This window comes from Heptranchias perlo, chromosome 10, assembly GCF_035084215.1.
Source record: "Heptranchias perlo isolate sHepPer1 chromosome 10, sHepPer1.hap1, whole genome shotgun sequence".
NCBI classification, from domain to species: Eukaryota; Metazoa; Chordata; class Chondrichthyes; order Hexanchiformes; family Hexanchidae; genus Heptranchias; species Heptranchias perlo.
In genome coordinates this window covers 4,780,087-4,801,710 of record NC_090334.1, presented here as the reverse complement: position 1 = coordinate 4,801,710, position 21,624 = coordinate 4,780,087, and the positions used below count along the sequence as shown (strand labels likewise).

The 21,624-nt window shown below is 48.4% G+C and overlaps 1 protein-coding gene across 1 annotated transcript in view; it reads right to left on the bottom strand.

Annotated features, from left to right (window-relative positions):
* Positions 1–21,624, bottom strand: part of sptbn5 (spectrin, beta, non-erythrocytic 5) — a 394,215-nt gene that overhangs the window by 29,843 nt on the left and 342,748 nt on the right. The window contains exons 65-67 of the mRNA XM_067991151.1: positions 17,692–17,763; positions 15,584–15,670; positions 13,429–13,520 (exon numbers count right to left, since the gene is read on the bottom strand). Of these exons, the coding sequence (XP_067847252.1) occupies positions 13,429–13,520; positions 15,584–15,670; positions 17,692–17,763 (251 nt within the window). The remainder of the gene's footprint in view (positions 1–13,428; positions 13,521–15,583; positions 15,671–17,691; positions 17,764–21,624) is intronic.

The window sequence follows — 21,624 nt, the reverse complement described above, 5'->3', positions numbered from 1 at the left end:
TATAGGTATACGTACAGACTCACATCCCCCCCCCCCCCCGGGTATAGGTATACGTACAGACTCACACACCCCCCCAGGTATAGGTATACGTACAGACTCACATCCCCCCCCCCCCCCCGGGTATAGGTATACGTACAGACTCACACACCCCCCCAGGTATAGGTATACGTACAGACTCACATCCCCCCCCCCCCCCCGGGTATAGGTATATGTACAGACTCACCCCACCCCCCAGGTATAGGTATACGTACAGACTCACCCCACCCCCCAGGTATAGGTATATGTACAGACTCACCCCCCCCCCCCCCAGGTATAGGTATACGTACAGACTCACCCCACCCCCCAGGTATAGGTATTTGTACAAACACACCCCCCCCCCCAGGTATGGGTATACGTACAGACTCACCCCACCCCCCAGGTATAGGTATACGTACAGACTCACCCCCCCCCCAGGTATAGGTATATGTACAGACTCACACACCCCCCCAGGTATAGGTACACGTACAGACTCACACCTCCCCCCCCATGTATAGGTATATGCACAGACTCACACCCCCCCCCCCAGGTATAGGTATATGTACAGACTCACCCCACCCCCCAGGTATAGGTATACGTACAGACTCACCCCCCCCCCAGGTATAGGTATATGTACAGACTCACACCCCCCCCCCCATGTATAGGTATATGTACAGACTCACACACACCCCCAGGTATAGGTATATGTACAGACTCACCCCCCCCACCCCCCAGGTATAGGTATACGTACAGACTCACACACCCCCCCCAGGTATAGGTATACGTACAGACTCACCCCCCCCCCAGGTATAGGTATATGTACAGACTCACACCCCCCCCCCCAGGTATAGGTATACGTACAGACTCACCCCCCCCCCCCCAGGTATAGGTATACGTACAGACCCACACCCCCCCCCAGGTATAGGTATACGTACAGACTCACCCCCCCCCCCCAGGTATAGGTATACGTACAGACTCACATCCCCCCCCCAGGTATATGTACATACTCACACACCCCCCCAGGTATAGGTACACGTACAGACTCACACCTCCCCCCCCATGTATAGGTATATGCACAGACTCACACCTCCCCCGGGTATAGGTATATGTACAGACTCACACCCCCCCCCCCAGGTATAGGTATATGTACAGACTCACCCCACCCCCCAGGTATAGGTATACGTACAGACTCACCCCCCCCCCCAGGTATAGGTATATGTACAGACTCACCCCCCCCCCCATGTATAGGTATATGTACAGACTCACACACCCCCCCAGGTATAGGTATACGTACAGACTCACCCCCCCCCCAGGTATAGGTATACGTACAGACTCACACCCCCCCCCCCAGGTATAGGTATATGTACAGACTCACCCCACCCCCCAGGTATAGGTATATGTACAGACTCACCCCACCCCCCAGGTATAGGTATACGTACAGACTCACCCCCCCCCCCAGGTATAGGTATACGTACAGACTCACCCCCCCCCCCCCCCAGGTATAGGTATATGTACAGACTCACACCCCCCCCCCCCAGGTATAGGTATATGTACAGACTCACCCCACCCCCCAGGTATAGGTATACGTACAGACTCACCCCCCCCCCCAGGTATAGGTATATGTACAGACTCACCCCCCCCCCCCCATGTATAGGTATATGTACAGACTCACACACCCCCCCAGGTATAGGTATACGTACAGACTCACCCCCCCCCAGGTATAGGTATACGTACAGACTCACACCCCCCCCCCCAGGTATAGGTATATGTACAGACTCACCCCACCCCCCAGGTATAGGTATATGTACAGACTCACACCCCCCCCCCCAGGTATAGGTATATGTACAGACTCACCCCACCCCCCAGGTATAGGTATATGTACAGACTCACCCCCCCCCCCCATGTATAGGTATATGTACAGACTCACACACCCCCCCAGGTATAGGTATACGTACAGACTCACCCCCCCCCCCAGGTATAGGTATATGTACAGACTCACACACCCCCCCAGGTATAGGTATACGTACAGACTCACCCCCCCCCCCAGGTATAGGTATATGTACAGACTCACACCCCCCCCCCATGTATAGGTATACGTACAGACTCACCCCCCCCCCCAGGTATAGGTATACGTACAGACTCACCCCCCCCCCCCCAGGTATAGGTATATGTACAGACTCACCCCCCCCCCCCAGGTGCAGGTATATGTACAGACTCACTCCCCCCCCCCCAGGTGTAGGTATATGTACAGACTCACCCCCCCCCCCATGTATAGGTATATGTACAGACTCACCCCCCCCCCATGTATAGGTATATGTACAGACTCACCCCCCCCCCAATGTATAGGTATACGTACAGACTCACCCCCCCCCCCATGTATAGGTATATGTACAGACTCACACCCCCCCCCCCCCCCGGGTATAGGTATATGTACAGACTCACACCCCCCCGCCAGGTGTAGGTATATGTACAAACCCACACCCCCCCCACAGGTGTAGGTATATGTACAAACTCACACACACCCCCAGGTGTAGGCATATAGAATCATAGAATCATAGAAGTTACAACATGGAAACAGGCCCTTCGGCCCAACATGTCCATGTCGCCCAGTTTATACCACTAAGCTAGTCCCAATTGCCTGCACTTGGCCCATATCCCTCTATACCCATCTTACCCATGTAACTGTCCAAATGCTTTTTAAAAGACAAAATTGTACCCGCCTCTACTACTGCCTCTGGCAGCTCGTTCCAGACACTCACCACCCTTTGAGTGAAAAAATTGCCCCTCTGGACCCTTTTGTATCTCTCCCCTCTCACCTTAAATCTATGCCCCCTCGTTATAGACTCCCCTACCTTTGGGAAAAGATTTTGACTATCGACCTTATCTATGCCCCTCATTATTTTATAGACTTCTATAAGATCACCCCTTAACCTCCTACTCTCCAGGGAAAAAAGTCCCAGTCTGTCTAACCTCTCCCTGTAAGTCAAACCATCAAGTCCCGGTAGCATCCTAGTAAATCTTTTCTGCACTCTTTCTAGTTTAATAATATCCTTTCTATAATAGGGTGACCAGAACTGTACACAGTACTCCAAGTGTGGCCTCACCAATGCCCTGTACAACTTCAACAAGACATCCCAACTCCTGCATTCAATGTTCTGACCAATGAAACCAAGCATGCCGAATGCCTTCTTCACCACCCTATCCACCTGTGACTCCACTTTCAAGGAGCTATGAACCTGTACTCCTAGATCTCTTTGTTCTATAACTCTCCCCAACGCCCTACCATTAACGGAGTAGGTCCTGGCCCGATTCGATCTACCAAAATGCATCACCTCACATTTATCTAAATTAAACTCCATCTGCCATTCATCGGCCCACTGGCCCAATTGATCAAGATCCCGTTGCAATCCCAGATAACCTTCTTCACTGTCCACAATGCCACCAATCTTGGTGTCATCTGCAAACTTACTAACCATGCCTCCTAAATTCTCATCCAAATCATTAATATAAATAACAAATAACAGCGGACCCAGCACCGATCCCTGAGGCACACCGCTGGACACAGGCATCCAGTTTGAAAAACAACCCTCTACAACCACCCTCTGTCTTCTGTCGTCAAGCCAATTTTGTATCCAATTGGCTACCTCACCTTGGATCCCATGAGATTTAACCTTATGTAACAACCTACCATGCGGTACCTTGTCAAATGCTTTGCTGAAGTCCATGTTGACCACGTCTACTGCACAGCCCTCATCTATCTTCTTGGTTACCCCTTCAAAAAACTCAATCAAATTCGTGAGACATGATTTTCCTCTCACAAAACCATGCTGACTGTTCCTAATTAGTCCCTGCCTCTCCAAATGCCTGTAGATCCTGTCCCTCAGAATACCCTCTAACAACTTACCCACTACAGATGTCAGGCTCACTGGTCTGTAGATCCCAGGCTTTTCCCTGCCGCCCTTCTTAAACAAAGGCACAACATTTGCTACCCTCCAATCTTCAGGCACCTCAACTGTAGCGGTGGATGATTCAAATATCTCTGCTAGGGGACCCGCAATTTCCTCCCTAACCTCCCATAACGTCCTGGGATACATTTCATCAGGTCCCGGAGATTTATCTACCTTGATGCGCGTTAAGACTTCCAGCACCTCCCTCTCTGTAATATGTACACTCCTCAAGACATCACTATTTATTTCCCCAAGTTCCCTAACATCCATGCCTTTCTCAACCGTAAATACCGATGTGAAATATTCATTCAGGATCTCACCCATTTCTTGTGGTTCCGCACATAGATGACCTTGTTGATCCTTAAGAGGCCCTACTCTCTCCCTAGTTACCCTTTTGCCCTTTATGTATTTGTAGAAGCTCTTTGGATTCACCTTTGCCTGATCTGCCAAAGCAATCTCATATCCCCTTTTTGCCCTCCTGATTTCTCTCTTAACTCTACTCCGGCAATCTCTATACTCTTCAAGGGATCCACTTGATCCCAGCTGCCTATGCATGTCATATGCCTCCTTCTTCTTTTTGACTAGTGCCTCAATCTCCCGAGTCATCCAAGGTTCCCTACTTCTACCAGCCTTGCCCTTCACTTTATAAGGAATGTGCTTACCCTGAACCCTGGTTAACACACTTTTGAAAGCCTCCCACTTACCAGACGTCCCTTTGCCTGCCAACAGACTCTCCCAATCAACTTCTGAAAGTTCCTGTCTAATACCATCAAAATTGGCCTTTCCCCAATTTAGAATTTTAACTTTTGGGCCAGACCTATCCTTCTCCATAGCTATCTTAAAACTAATGGAATTATGATCACTGGTCCCAAAGTGATCCCTCACTAACACTTCTGTCACCTGCCCTTCCTTATTTCCCAAGAGGAGGTCAAGTTTTGCCCCCTCTCTCGTCGGGCCATCCACATACTGAATGAGAAATTCCTCCTGAATACACTCAACAAATTTCTCTCCATCCAAGCCCCTAATGCTATGGCTGTCCCAGTCAATGTTGGGAAAGTTAAAGTCCCCTACTATTACCACCCTATTTTTCTTGCAGCTGTCTGTAATCTCCTTACATATTTGCTCCTCAATTTCCCGTTGACTATTTGGGGGTCTGTAGTACAATCCTATCAAAGTGATCTCTCCCTTCTTATTTTTCAGTTCTACCCATATAGACTCAGTGGGCAAACCCTCGGATATATCCCCTCTCACTACTGCCGTGATGTTCTCCCTAATCAAGAATGCAACTCCCCCTCCTCTCTTACCTCCTGCTCTATCTTTCCTATAGCATCTGTACCCTGGAACATTGAGCTGCCAGTCCTGCCCCTCCCTTAGCCATGTTTCAGTAATAGCTATAACATCCCAGTCCCATGTACCCATCCATGCCCTGAGTTCATCTGCCTTGCCCATCAGACTTCTTGCATTGAAATAAATGCAGTTTAATCTAGACTTCCCTTGGTCTTTGCCCTGCTTTCTCAGACCATCTGTCCGGTCATGTTCTGTACACTCTCCCTTACTGCCTCTTGTTTCTGTCACCATTTTATTTCCCACTGACTTCCTGCATTGATTCCCATCCCCCTGCCACATTAGTTTAAACCCTCCCCAACAGCACTGGCAAACACTCCCCCTCGGACATTGGTTCCAGTCCTGCCCAGATGCAGACCGTCCAATTTGTACTGGTCCCACCTCCCCCAGAACCGGTTCCAATGGCCCAGGAATTTGAATCCCTCCCTCTTGCACCATCTCTCAAGCCACGTATTCATCTTAGCTATCCTGTCATTCCTACTCTGACTTGCCCGTGGCACTGGTAGCAATCCTGAGATTACTACCTTTGAGGTCCTACTCTTTAGTTTAACTCCTAACTCCCTAAATTCAGCTTGTAGGACCTCATCCTGTTTTTTACCTATATCGTTGGTGCCTATATGCACCACGACAACTGGCTGTTCACCCTCCCCCTCCAGAATGTCCTGCAGCCGCTCCGAGACATCCTTGACCCTTGCACCAGGGAGGCAACACACCATCCTGGAGTCTCGGTTGCGTCCGCAGAAACGCCTGTCTATTCCCCTTACAATCGAGTCCCCTATCACTATAGCTCTGCCACTCTTTTTCCTGCCCTCCTGTGCAGCAGAGCCAGCCACGGTGCCATGAACCTGGCCACTGCCACCTTCCCCTGGTGAGCCATCTCCCCCAACAGTATCCAAAACGGTATACCTGTTTTGGAGGGAGATGACCGCAGGGGACCCCTGTACAGACTCACACACCCCCCCAGGTGTAGGTATATGTACAAACCCACACACCCCCCCAGGTGTAGGTATATGTACAGACTCACCCCCCCCCCCAGGTGTCGGTATATGTACAGACTCACCCCGCCCCCCCCAGGTGTAGGTATATGTACAAACTCACACACACACACCAAGGTGTAGGTATATGTACAGACTCACACACACACCAAGGTATAGGTATATGTACAGACTCACGCAAACACCAAGGTATAGGTATATGTACAGACTCACGCACACCCCCAGGTGTAGGCATATGTACAGACTCACGCACACCCCCAGGTGTAGGTATATGTACAAACTCACAAACCCCAAGGTGTAGGTATATGTACAGACTCATACACACACTAAGGTGTAGGTATATGTACAGATTGATACACACACATTAAGGTGCAGGTATATGTACAGATTCACACACACCTTAGTGTGGGTATATGTACAGACTCACACACACCATAGTGCGGGTATATGTACAGACTCACACACACCATAGTGTGGGTATATGTACAGTTTCACACACACCATAGTGCGGGTATATGTACAGGTTCACACACACCATAGTGCGGGTATATGTACAGATTCACACACACCATAGTGCGGGTATATGTACAGACTCACACACACCATAGTGCGGGTATATGTACAGACTCACACACACCATAGTGTGGGTATATGTACAGACTCACACACACCATAGTGCGGGTATATGTACAGACTCACACACACCATAGTGCGGGTATATGTACAGACTCACACACACCATAGTGCGGGTATATGTACAAATTCACACACACCATAGTGCGGGTATATGTACAGACTCACACACACCATAGTGCGGGTATATGTACAGACTCACACACACCATAGTGCGGGTATATGTACAAATTCACACACACCATAGTGCGGGTATATGTACAGACTCACACACACCATAGTGCGGGTATATGTACAAATTCACACACACCATAGTGCGGGTATATGTACAGACTCACACACACCATAGTGTGGGTATATGTACAGACTCACACACACCATAGTGTGGGTATATGTACAGACTCACACACACCATAGTGCGGGTATATGTACAGATTCACACACACCATAGTGTGGGTATATGTATAGACTCACACACACCATAGTGTGGGTATATGTACAGACTCACACACACCATAGTGTGGGTATATGTATAGACTCACACACACCATAGTGTGGGTATATGTACAGACTCACACACACCATAGTGCGGGTATATGTATAGACTCACACACACCATAGTGTGGGTATATGTACAGATTCACACACACCATAGTGTGGGTATATGTATAGACTCACACACACCATAGTGTGGGTATATGTACAGACTCACACACACCATAGTGTGGGTATATGTACAGACTCACACACACCATAGTGCGGGTATATGTACAGATTCACACACACCATAGTGTGGGTATATGTATAGACTCACACACACCATAGTGTGGGTATATGTACAGACTCACACACACCATAGTGTGGGTATATGTATAGACTCACACACACCATAGTGTGGGTATATGTACAGATTCACACACACCATAGTGTGGGTATATGTACAGACTCACACACACCATAGTGTGGGTATATGTACAGACTCACACACACCATAGTGCGGGTATATGTACAGATTCACACACACCATAGTGTGGGTATATGTACAGACTCACACACACCATAGTGCGGGTATATGTACAGACTCACACACACCATAGTGTGGGTATATGTATAGACTCACACACACCATAGTGTGGGTATATGTACAGACTCACACACACCATAGTGTGGGTATATGTACAGACTCACACACACCATAGTGTGGGTATATGTACAGACTCACACACACCATAGTGCGGGTATATGTACAGATACACACACACCATAGTGTGGGTATATGTACAGACTCACACACACCATAGTGTGGGTATATGTACAGACTCACACACACCATAGTGTGGGTATATGTATAGACTCACACACACCATAGTGTGGGTATATGTATAGACTCACACACACCATAGTGTGGGTATATGTACAGATTCACACACACCATAGTGTGGGTATATGTACAGACTCACACACACCATAGTGTGGGTATATGTACAGACTCACACACACCATAGTGTGGGTATATGTACAGACTCACACACACCATAGTGTGGGTATATGTACAGACTCACACACACCATAGTGCGGGTATATGTACAGATTCACACACACCATAGTGTGGGTATATGTACAGACTCACACACACCATAGTGTGGGTATATGTACAGACTCACACACACCATAGTGTGGGTATATGTATAGACTCACACACACCATAGTGTGGGTATATGTACAGACTCACACACACCATAGTGTGGGTATATGTACAGACTCACACACACCATAGTGTGGGTATATGTACAGACTCACACACACCATAGTGCGGGTATATGTACAGATTCACACACACCATAGTGTGGGTATATGTACAGACTCACACACACCATAGTGTGGGTATATGTACAGACTCACACACACCATAGTGTGGGTATATGTATAGACTCACACACACCATAGTGTGGGTATATGTATAGACTCACACACACCATAGTGTGGGTATATGTACGGATTCACACACACCATAGTGTGGGTATATGTACAGACTCACACACACCATAGTGTGGGTATATGTACGGACTCACACACACCATAGTGTGGGTATATGTACAGACTCACACACACCATAGTGTGGGTATATGTACAGACTCACACACACCATAGTGCGGGTATATGTACAGACTCACACACACCATAGTGTGGGTATATGTACAAATTCACACACACCATAGTGTGGGTATATGTATGGACTCACACACACCATAGTGTGGGTATATGTACAGACTCACACACACCATAGTGTGGGTATATGTACAGATTCACACACACCATAGTGTGGGTATATGTACAGACTCACACACACCATAGTGTGGGTATATGTACAGACTCACACACACCATAGTGTGGGTATATGTACAGACTCACACACACCATAGTGTGGGTATATGTACAGACTCACACACACCATAGTGTGGGTATATGTACAGATTCACACACACCATAGTGTGGGTATATGTATAGACTCACACACACCATAGTGTGGGTATATGTATAGACTCACACACACCATAGTGTGGGTATATGTACAGACTCACACACACCATAGTGTGGGTATATGTACAGACTCACACACACCATAGTGTGGGTATATGTACAGACTCACACACACCATAGTGTGGGTATATGTACAGACTCACACACACCATAGTGTGGGTATATGTACAGACTCACACACACCATAGTGTGGGTATATGTACAGACTCACACACACCATAGTGTGGGTATATGTACAGACTCACACACACCATAGTGTGGGTATATGTACAGACTCACACACACCATAGTGTGGGTATATGTACAGTTTCACACACACCATAGTGTGGGTATATGTACAGACTCACACACACCATAGTGTGGGTATATGTACAGACTCACACACACCATAGTGTGGGTATATGTACAGACTCACACACACCATAGTGTGGGTATATGTACAGACTCACACACACCATAGTGTGGGTATATGTACAGACTCACACACACCATAGTGTGGGTATATGTACAGACTCACACACACCATAGTGTGGGTATATGTACAGACTCACACACACCATAGTGTGGGTATATGTATAGACTCACACACACCATAGTGTGGGTATATGTACAGACTCACACACACCATAGTGTGGGTATATGTACAGACTCACACACACCATAGTGTGGGTATATGTACAGACTCACACACACCATAGTGTGGGTATATGTACAGACTCACACACACCATAGTGTGGGTATATGTACAGACTCACACACACCATAGTGTGGGTATATGTACAGACTCACACACACCATAGTGTGGGTATATGTACAGACTCACACACACCATAGTGTGGGTATATGTACAGACTCACACACACCATAGTGTGGGTATATGTATAGACTCACACACACCATAGTGTGGGTATATGTACAGACTCACACACACCATAGTGTGGGTATATGTACAGACTCACACACACCATAGTGTGGGTATATGTACAGACTCACACACACCATAGTGTGGGTATATGTACAGACTCACACACACCATAGTGTGGGTATATGTACAGACTCACACACACCATAGTGTGGGTATATGTACAGACTCACACACACCATAGTGTGGGTATATGTACAGACTCACACACACCATAGTGTGGGTATATGTACAGACTCACACACACCATAGTGTGGGTATATGTACAGACTCACACACACCATAGTGTGGGTATATGTACAGTTTCACACACACCATAGTGTGGGTATATGTACAGACTCACACACACCATAGTGTGGGTATATGTACAGACTCACACACACCATAGTGTGGGTATATGTACAGACTCACACACACCATAGTGTGGGTATATGTACAGACTCACACACACCATAGTGTGGGTATATGTACAGACTCACACACACCATAGTGTGGGTATATGTATAGATTCAATACTTAGAAACCGTGGAAATGAACAGCAAGCACACAACAACTTGCATTTATACAGCGTTTTTAACACAGGAAAACTCCTCACGGCACTGTACGGACTCGTGAGGTAAAAATGGATGGCAAGTCAAAGAAGGAATATTAGGAGTGGTGACTAAAAGCTTGGTCAAAGAGCTGGGTTTTAAGGAGGGTCTTAAAGGAGAAAAGGGAGGTGGAGAGGAGGAGTGGTTACGGCGGAAATTCCAGGGCTTAGGGCCTAGATGACAGAAAAAATATGTTGTGCCTAACAAATTAGATAGAGTTTTTTGAGGAAGTCACAAGGGTACTGGATGAGGATAATTCGGTATACATTGTCTACCTGAACTTTCGGAAAGTCTTTGATAAGGTACCTCACACTAGGCTACTTTACCATAAGACCATAAGAGATAGGAGCAGGAGTAGGCCATTCGGCCCCTCGAGCCTGCTCTGCCATTTAATGAGATCATGGCTGATCTGATTTTTACTGCAACTCCACTTTCCCGCCCTTTCCCCATATCCTTTGACTCCCTTGCTGATCAAAAATTTGTCTAACTCAGCCTTGAATGTATTCAATGACTCAGCTTCCACAGCTTTTTGGGGTAAAGAATTCCAAAGATAGAATCTTGTGGTATCAGTAGAAATTTGACAAGCTGGATTAGGAATTGGTTCCAAACCTGTAGCCAAAATGTTGTAGTTAACGGATGTAGTTCAGCCTGGAGACATGTTACTAGTGGTGTTCCCCAGGGATCAGTGGGCCCACCACTCTTCACGGTCTTTATTAATGACCTGGACAGTGGTGTTGGGAGTATGGTAAGTAAGTTTACAGATGACACCAAAATCTGCGCAAGGGTTAAGAGATTAGAGGAGTGCAATCAAATCCAAAAAGATTTCAATGTGCTAGAGGAGTGGGCCACACATTGGCAAATGGGGTTTAATTTAGATAAGTGTAGTGTCATGCATGTTGGGAGGGCCAACACAGAATACACGTATCATTTGCAGGGAACAATACTGAAAGAGGTTGAGCGAGAAAAATGATCTTGGCGTTATTGTGCACAGATCACTAAAGGTTCATGACCAATGTAGAGAAACTATAGCTAAAGCTAACAGGGTATTGGGTTGTATTAATAGAACCATTCAGTATAAATCAAAGGACACATTTTATATAGGTTGCTGGTCAGACCGCACCTAGAGTACTGTGCCCAGTTTTGGTCCCTCCACACGGTGGGTGATATAGTGGCTTTGGAAAAGGTCCAGAGGAGAGCTACAAAAATGATTCCCAACTTAAAGAACCTCAGCTAATTAGATAGGCTCAAGGACCTTGGTCTATTACTTTGGAGCAGTGTTGACTTAGAGGTGACTTGATAGAGGACTATAAAATAATTAAAGTGCTGGATAGCATCCTTATTGATAGATTATTCCAGTTTAACAGGTTGGGGAGGACCAGGGGACACGAGTTTAAACTATGGAAGAATAGGAATAGACTGGGTGTTGGGCGGTTCTCCTTTCCTTGAGAATTGTGAGCCTCTGGAATACATTGCTGACTGGTGTGGTGGGTGCTGACTCTCTGCTTCAAGAGGGAGCTGGACCGGTTCCTGACTGGGGCAGAGATCATATCATATGGAAGGTAACACGTGGTCCATGTGATCTCCTGGACTGGTGATGGGTGAGCGGGATTTGGTGCGAGTTAGGATACGGGCAGCAGAATTATGGATGAGCTGAAGTTTGTGGAGGGTGGAAGATGGGAAGCCGGCCAGAGGAGCATTGGAATAGTTGAGTCTGTAGGTTAGAAAAGTATGAATGAGGGTTTTGGGGGCAGATGTGGGCCTACACTCTCTGGAGTTTAGAAGAATGAGAGGTGATCTCATTGAAACATATAAGATTCTCAGAGGGCTTGACAGGGTAGATGCTGAGAGATTGTTTCCCTGGCTGGAGAGTCTAGAACTAGGGGTCATAGTCTCAGGATAAGGAGTTGGCCATTTAGGATTGAGAGGAGGAGGAATTTCTTCACTCAGAGGGTTGTGAATCTTTCGAATTCTCTACCCCAGAGGGCTGTGGATGCTCAGTTGCTGAGTCTATTCAAGGCTGAGATAGATAGACTTTTGGACTCTAGGGTAATCAGGGGATATGGGGATCGGGCAGGAAAGTGGAGTTGAGGTTGAAGATCAGCCACGATCTGATTGAATGGCGGAGCAGGCTTGAGGGGCCGTATGGCCTACTCCTGCTCCTATTTCTTATGATCTTATGCACTGAGACAGATGGGACACATGAAATCAACACTTCACGAATTCCTCATTTGGTGCCACCTTCCCCTCGGCTCAAACATTGGGCAGAGTTCTGGTGACTCTCCGGCTCACTTTGCACACCCAGCGCCCGATTTATGTTGGTAGCATAAGGGGACGGAGCAGACTTCGGTGTTTCAGCAGTGTTCTCTGGGGGGGAGCACCATGACAAGCCAGCCCACACCTGGGAAAGGCCTGGCACCCTCCGTTCAGCAGATGTCACGTACCGCAAGTGGAAAGTGTGGTCCTTCTTCCTGTAATCGGCAGCCTCCTCACAACTTGCATCGACGATAGTGAGAGACGGAGAGCACGGGGGATCCTGTAGACAGCAAGGGGAACACACACAGCTTAGACAGGGAGTGCTTAAAGGGGACAGGGATTCACACACACAACTTAGGCAGGGAGTGCTTAATGGGGACAGGGCGTCACACAGAGAGCTTAGACAGGGAGTGCTTAAAGGGGACAGGGTGTCACACACAGCTTAGATAGGGAGTGCTTAAAGAGGACAGGGCGTCACACAGAGAGCTTAGACAGGGAGTGCCTAAAGAGGACAGGGCGTCACACACAGCTTAGATAGGGAGTGCTTAAAGGGGACAGGGCGTCACACACACAGCTTAGACATGGAGTGCTTAAAGGGGACAGGGCGTCTCACAGAACTTAGATCAGGAGTGTTTAAAGGGGACAGAGTGTCTCTGAATCTAACCCGTGCTGTACCTGTTTCTAACCCCAATCCCCCGGAGATCCTGACTCTTACTGGGGAACAGGTTCCAAGGATTCTTTTGTTCATTTGTTCAATGAATATTGGCAAGTTATTTGACCTTGGGGATGTCACAGCCAAGTCCAATCCTGCTCTCACCCAGTGTCTGCAATCAAAGTGTCCAGCAGGAGGCGCCAGTGTATAATGTAGTGAGCAGGAAGGGGAACCCTGGCTGCCGATCCCCTCCCTAACCGAGAGATGTCGAGGACAATGTTAGAGCCCCTACAGTCTCCCACCCCAGTGATCAGCCAATACAGCTCAGCCCAGGCATCTGTAGAGCTCAGTACCACACTGGGAAGGACATTTTGCCAGTGAGAAAACAGGGATATTCTGCTTGTTCAAGTCCAATAGGTGGGGTTTGGAGGGGGACAGATTTTGTTCTCACCAAGGTGAGAAATGTACAATAAATGTTCTGTGTTGCTGCGGCAGATTTCAAAACCATGGCTTCAGTTAGACTTTCTCACACACGTAATGCTGGGACCCAGTGACAGGACAGAAGAAACTAGAGAATTTTAACATAAGGTATCCCATATTTCAGCACGAGTACACGTCAAACTTAGAAATGTATTTGATGCTTGTTGTGAAAAAAGGAAATTTAAATTAGTGCAATAAGGGCACTCGTCTGAGATTAGGGACAAGGTACATTGTTGGTACAGTGTAGAGGGAGCTTTACTCTGTATCTAACCCGTGCTGTGCCTGCCCTGGGAGTGTTTGATGGGACAGTGTAAAGGGAGCTTTACTCTGTATCTAACCCATGCTGTACCTGCCCTGGGAGTGTTTGATGGGACAGCGTAGAGGGAGCTTTACTCTGTATCTAACCCGTGCTGCATCTGCCCTGGGAGCGTTTGATGGGACAGTGTAGAGGGAGCTTTACTCCGTATCTAACCCGTGCTGTACCTGCCCTGGGAGTGTTTGATGGGACAGTGTAGAGGGAGCTTTACTCTGTATCTAACCCATAATGTATCTGCCCTGGGAGTGTTTGATGGGACAGTGTAAAGGGAGCTTTACTCTGTATCTAACCCGTGCTGTACCCGCCCTGGGAGTGTTTGATGGGACAGTGTAGAGGGAGCTTTACTCTGTATCTAACCCGTGCTGTACCTGCCCTGGGAGTATTTGATGGGACAGTGTAGAGGGAGCTTTACTCTGTATCTAACCCGTGCTGTACCTGCCCTGGGAGTGTTTGATGGGACAGTGTAGAGGGAGCTTTACTCTGTATCTAACCCGTGCTGTTCCTGCCCTGGGAGTGTTTGATGGGACAGTGTAGAGGGAGCTTTACTCTGTATCTAACCCGTGCTGTACCTGCCCTGGGAGTGTTTGATGGGACAGTGTAGAGGGAGCTTTACTCTGTATCTAACCCGTGCTGTACCTGCCCTGGGAGTGTTTGATGGGAGAGTGTAGAGGGAGCTTTACTCTGTATCTAACCCGTGCTGTTCCTGATCAGAGAGGCATTGAAGATGAATGTGTTCTATTCCTCAGCACTAACCTCCCTTAGTTTGATGAGACCAAAATTCACCCCCTGTTACTGCAGAGCTAACTGCTGTATAGTAAGTTTTAGTTTTATGCTGAGGTTGGATTAATATTGATAAAGTAATCAGTTTATTCTCTTTGGTACGGCAAAGACTTACCTTCAATGTATCACTCCTGTTCTTGTAGAAACAGAGGGCCTGTCTCTCCAGAATCACATAATAGGTGTCCCAGGCTTTGGAGTCTGCCTAAATATGAAATTAAAGTTAGTCATAGAGTCATAGAGTTATACAGCACGGATAGAGAACCTTCGGCCCATCGTGTCCGCGCCGGCCATCAAGCCCAGTCTAATCTAATCCCATATTCCAGCATTTGGTCCGTAGCCTTGTATGCTATGGCATTTCAAGTGCTCATCCAAATGCTTCTTGAATGTTGTGAGGGTTCCTGCCTCCACAACCCTCTCAGAAAATGAGTTCCAGACTCCAACCACCCTCTGGGTGAAAAAGTTCTTTCTCAAATCCCCTCTAAACCTCCCGCCTTTTACCTTGAATCTATGCCCCCTTGTTATAGAACCCTCAACGAAGGGAAAAAGCTCCTTAGTATCCATCCTATCTATGCCCCTCATAATTTTGTACACCTCAATCATGTCCCCCCTCAGCCTCCTCTGCTCCAAGGAAAACAAACCCAATCTTCCCAGTCTCTCTTCATAGCTGAAGCGCTCCAGCCCTGGTAACATCCTGGTGAATCTCCTCTGCACCCTCTCCAAAGCGATCACATCCTTCCTGTAGTGTGGCGACCAGAACTGCACACAGTACTCCAGCTGTGGCCTAACCAGTGTTTTATACAGCTCCATCATAACCTCCTTGCTCTTATGTTCTATGCCTCGGCTAATAAAGGCAAGTATCCCATATGCCTTCTTTACCACCTTATCTATCTGTTCCGCCGCCTTCAGGGATCTGTGAACTTGCACACCAAGATCCCTCTGACCCTCTGTCTTGCCTAGGGTCTTCCCATTCATTGTGTATTCCCTTGCCTTGTTAGTCCCTCCAAAGTGCATCACCTCGCACTTTTCCGGGTTAAATTCCATTTGCCACTGTTCCGCCCATCTGACCAACCCATCTATATCGTCCTGCAGACTGAGGCTATCCTCCTCGCTATTTACCACCCTACCAATTTTTGTATCAAAGTTAGGAGCGAAAAGAAAGAAAAGGAAAGAACTGGCATTTGTATAGCACCTTTCACATCCTCAGGATGTTCTAACGCACTTCACAGCCAATAAAGTACTTTTGAAGTGTAGTCACTGATCTGTACAAAAATTCAGCAGCCAATTTGCACATAGGAAGGTCCCACAAATAGCAATATGATAATGACCAGATAATCTGTTTTAGTGATGTTGGTTGAGGGATAAATATTGGCCAGGACACCAGGAGAACTCCCCTGCTCTTCTTTGAATTGTGCCATGGGATCTTTTACATTGACCTGAGAGGGGCATACGGGGCCTCAGTTTAACGTCTCATCCAAAAGATGGCACCTCCTTCAGTACTGCACTGGGAATGTCAGCCTGGATTATGTGCTCAGGTCTCTGAAGTGGGGCTTGAACCTACAACCCTCTGACTCAGAGGCAGAGTGCTACCCACTGAGTCACAGCTCACAGGAGGAAGAGGTTGAGTTGTGGATGTTGCTTCCTGACTCTGCAATCTGTAGTTATACCTCACACAGGGACAGATAAGTGCAAATCCACAGTTCAACTCAACAGCATCCTTTCAACCCATCCACCATCGTCCACTATCCTCTATCCATAGTCCAACTGCAGGGTCCCTGGCTGCACCAGGCTGCCTATCAGCTACAGTTTAAACAAGGAGTGACTGAGACACTATGGCAATTACATAGGACTTGCAGCCCCAGAGTTACTAAAACAGGGACTGGACGGTGCAGTGCATTACACACACTCTCCATTCACCTCCATTCAGCTCAGTCTGATGGCTGGACATCTCCTCTATCTGCTGCCTGTAAGGGGCTAACATGGGCTGAGTGTAGACAGTTTCGGCCCAGTTCCTAGCACAAAACTGCCACTAACTGGGCGCTTAACCAGCCCTTACACTCGGGCACAGGAGGGTTGTCGTGGGACATAAAAAGTATCACAGTGCTTTGGGGCTGGTGTACAGGGAGCTTTACTGCAGAAATGGCTGTGTTTTACCTTACCCAAGAGTGCAAGTGGAGCTTTAGAAAATAGTTCTCCACTGTTACCCTCCCTCCCATCTGTTTCTACCTTAGTCCCTCCGGGCTGCAGTCTGTGCTTTCGGTCGAGTGTGCCCTCCATGGTCTGGTATCCTACAGCGCCCTAATAAAGAAAAAAAGAACTCCCATTTATACAGCACCTTTCACCACCTCAGGACGTCCTAAAGTGTTTTACAACCAATGTAGTACTTTTGAAGTGTAGTCACTGTTGCAATGTAAAAAAAAAGCAGCAAATTTGCGCACAGTAAGATCCCACAACGGCCTGAGATAAATGACCAGATAATCTGTTTTAGTGATGTTGGTTAAGGGATAAATATTGGCTCAGCACACTGGGGAGAACTCCCCTGCTCTTCTTCGAAATAATGGTGTGGGATGAGGGGGTGGACATATGAGGAGAGGTTGAGTAGATTGGGACTCTACTCATTGGAGTTCAGAAGAATGAGAGGCGATCTTATTGAAACATATAAGATTGTGAAGGGGCTTGATCGGGTGGATGCGGTAAGGATATTCCCAAGGATGGGTGAAACTAGAACTAGGGGGCATAATCTTGGAATAAGGGGCTGCTCTTTCAAAACTGAGATGAGGAGAAACTTCTTCACTCAGAGGGTGGTAGGTATGTGGAATTTGCTGCCCCAGGAAGCTGTGGATGCTACATCATTAAATAAATTTAAAACAGAAATAGGCAGTTTCCTAGAAGTAAAGGGAATTAGGGGTTACGGGGAGCGGGCAGGAAATTGGACATGAATTTAGATTTGAGGTTAGGATCAGATCAGCCATGATCTTATTGAATGGCGGAGCAGGCTCGAGGGGCCGATTGGCCTACTCCTGCTCCTATTTCTTATGTTCTTATGTACATCCATCTGAGAGGGCAGACGTCTCAAGTTAACATCTCATCCGCAAGGCAGCACCTCCGACAGTGCAGCATTCCCTCAGTACTGACCCTCCGACAGTGCAGCATTCCCTCAGTACTGTCCCTCCGACAGTGCAGCATTCCCTCAGTACTGTCCCTCCGACAGTGCAGCATTCCCTCAGCACTGACCCTCCGACAGTGCAGCATTCCCTCAGTACTGACCCTCCAACAGTGCAGCATTCCCTCAGTACTGACCCTCCGACAGTGCAGCACTTCCTCAGTACTGACCCTCCGACAGTGCAGCGCTCCCTCAGTACTGACCCTCCGACAGTGCAGCATTCCCTCAGTACTGTCCCTCCGACAGTGCAGCATTCCCTCAGCACTGACCCTCCGACAGTGCAGCACTTCCTCAGTACTGACCCTCCGACAGTGCAGCATTCCCTCAGTACTGACCCTCTGACAGTGCAGCACTCCCTCGGTACTGACCCTCCGACAGTGCAGCATTCCCTCAGTACTGACCCTCCGACAGTGCAGCATTCCCTCAGCACTGACCCTCCGACAGTGCAGCATTCCCTCAGTACTGACCCTCCAACAGTGCAGCATTCCCTCAGTACTGACCCTCCGACAGTGCAGCGCTCCCTCAGTACTGACCCTCCGACAGTGCAGCATTCCCTCAGTACTGTCCCTCCGACAGTGCAGCATTCCCTCAGCACTGACCCTCCGACAGTGCAGCACTTCCTCAGTACTGACCCTCCGACAGTGCAGCATTCCCTCAGTACTGACCCTCTGACAGTGCAGCATTCCCTCAGTACTAACCCTCCGACAGTGCAGCATTCCCTCAGTACTGACCCTCCGACAGTGCAGCACTTCCTCAGTACTGACCCTCCGACAGTGCAGCATTCCCTCAGTACTGACCCTCTGACAGTGCAGCATTCCCTCAGTACTAACCCTCCGACAGTGCAGCATTCCCTCAGTACTGACCCTCCGACAGTGCAGCACTTCCTCAGTACTGACCCTCCGACAGTGCAGCACTTCCTCAGTACTGACCCTCCGACAGTGCAGCATTCCCTCAGTACTGACCCTCCAACAGTGCAGCACTTCCTCAGTACTGACCCTCCGACAGTGCAGCACTTCCTCAGTACTGACCCTCCGACAGTGCAGCATTCCCTCAGTACTGACCCTCCAACAGTGCAGCACTTCCTCAGTACTGACCCTCCGACAGTGCAGCACTTCCTCAGTACTGACCCTCCAACAGTGCAGCACTTCCTCAGTACTGACCCTCCGACAGTGCAGCATTCCCTCAGTACTGACCCTCTGACAGTGCAGCATTCCCTCAGTACTAACCCTCCGACAGTGCAGCATTCCCTCAGTACTGACCCTCCGACAGTGCAGCACTTCCTCAGTACTGACCCTCCGACAGTGCAGCATTCCCTCAGTACTGACCCTCTGACAGTGCAGCATTCCCTCAGTACTAACCCTCTGACAGTGCAGCATTCCCTCAGTACTGACCCTCCGACAGTGCAGCACTTCCTCAGTACTGACCCTCCGACAGTGCAGCATTCCCTCAGTACTGACCCTCTGACAGTGCAGCATTCCCTCAGTACTAACCCTCTGACAGTGCAGCATTCCCTCAGTACTGACCCTCCGACAGTGCAGCACTTCCTCAGTACTGACCCTCCGACAGTGCAGCATTCCCTCAGTACTGACCCTCCAACATTGCAGCATTCCCTCAGTACTGACCCTCCGACAGTGCAGCACTTCCTCAGTACTAACCCTCCGACAGTGCAGCATTCCCTCAGTACTGACCCTCCAACAGTGCAGCACTTCCTCAGTACTGACCCTCCGACAGTGCAGCACTTCCTCAGTACTGACCCTCCAACAGTGCAGCACTTCCTCAGTACTGACCCTCCGACAGTGCAGCACTTCCTCAGTACTGACCCTCCGACAGTGCAGCGCTCCCTCAGTACTGACCCTCCGACAGTGCAGCGCTCCCCTCAGTACTGACCCTCCAACAGTGCAGCACTTCCTCAGTACTGACCCTCCAACAAAGCAACATTCCCTCAGTACTGGCCCTCCAACAGTGCAGCATTCCCTCAGTACTGGCCCTCCAAGAGAGCAACATTCCCTCAGTACTGACCTATCGACAGTGCAGCACTCCCTCAGTACTGACCCTCCGACAGAGCAACTTTCCCTCAGTACTGGCCCTCCAACAGTGCAGCATTCCCTCAGTACTGACCCTCCGACAGTGCAGCATTCCCTCAGTACTGGCCCTCCAACAGAGCAACATTCCCTCAGTACTGACCCTCCGACAGTGCAGCACTCCCTCAGTACTGGCCCTCCAACAGAGCAACATTCCCTCAGTACTGCATTGGAGTGCCAGCCTAGATTATGTGCCGCAGTTTCTGGAGTGGGACTTGATCCCATGACCTTCTGACTCAGAGGCAAGAGTGCTACCCACTGAGCCCAGAGAGAGACTCTCTGTGTCATATGGGTGATGCTGACATTTCAACAGTTAGAAACATAATTCTAAAGTACATGGGCCAAGCTCGGATCCGACACATACCACAATTGGAACTAGCATCAGGAACACAGACAGAGGAAAATGGTAGAAAGGAAGAATCTGCATTTATATAGCACCTTTCACATCCTCAGGATGTCCCAAAGCCATCACAGCCAATAAAGTACTTTTGAAATGTAGTGAATGTTATGTAGGCAATCATGATAGCCAATTTGCACACAGCAAGGTCCCATCAACAGCAAATGAGAAAAATGATCAGTTTGCCTGTTTTTTGGTGGAGTTGGTCGAGGGACGAAGGTTGGCTGGGAGAGCTCTGCCTGCTCGTCTTCCAGCAGTGCCATTTTACATCCACTTGAGAGGGAAGACAGGTTCTCGGTTTAATCTATCATCTGAAAGACAACACCTCTGACAGTGTAGCACTCCCTCAGTGTCAGCCTGGATTATGTGCTCAAGTCTCTGGAGTAGGACTTGAACCCACGACCTTCTGACTCAGAAGCAAAGTGCTACCAAGTGAAGCAAGGTGGATACGCTGAAAGGGAAATAACAGAGGGGTTGAGAAAAGTCAGGGATAGAGGGGCAGAGAAAGGGAAGGGTAA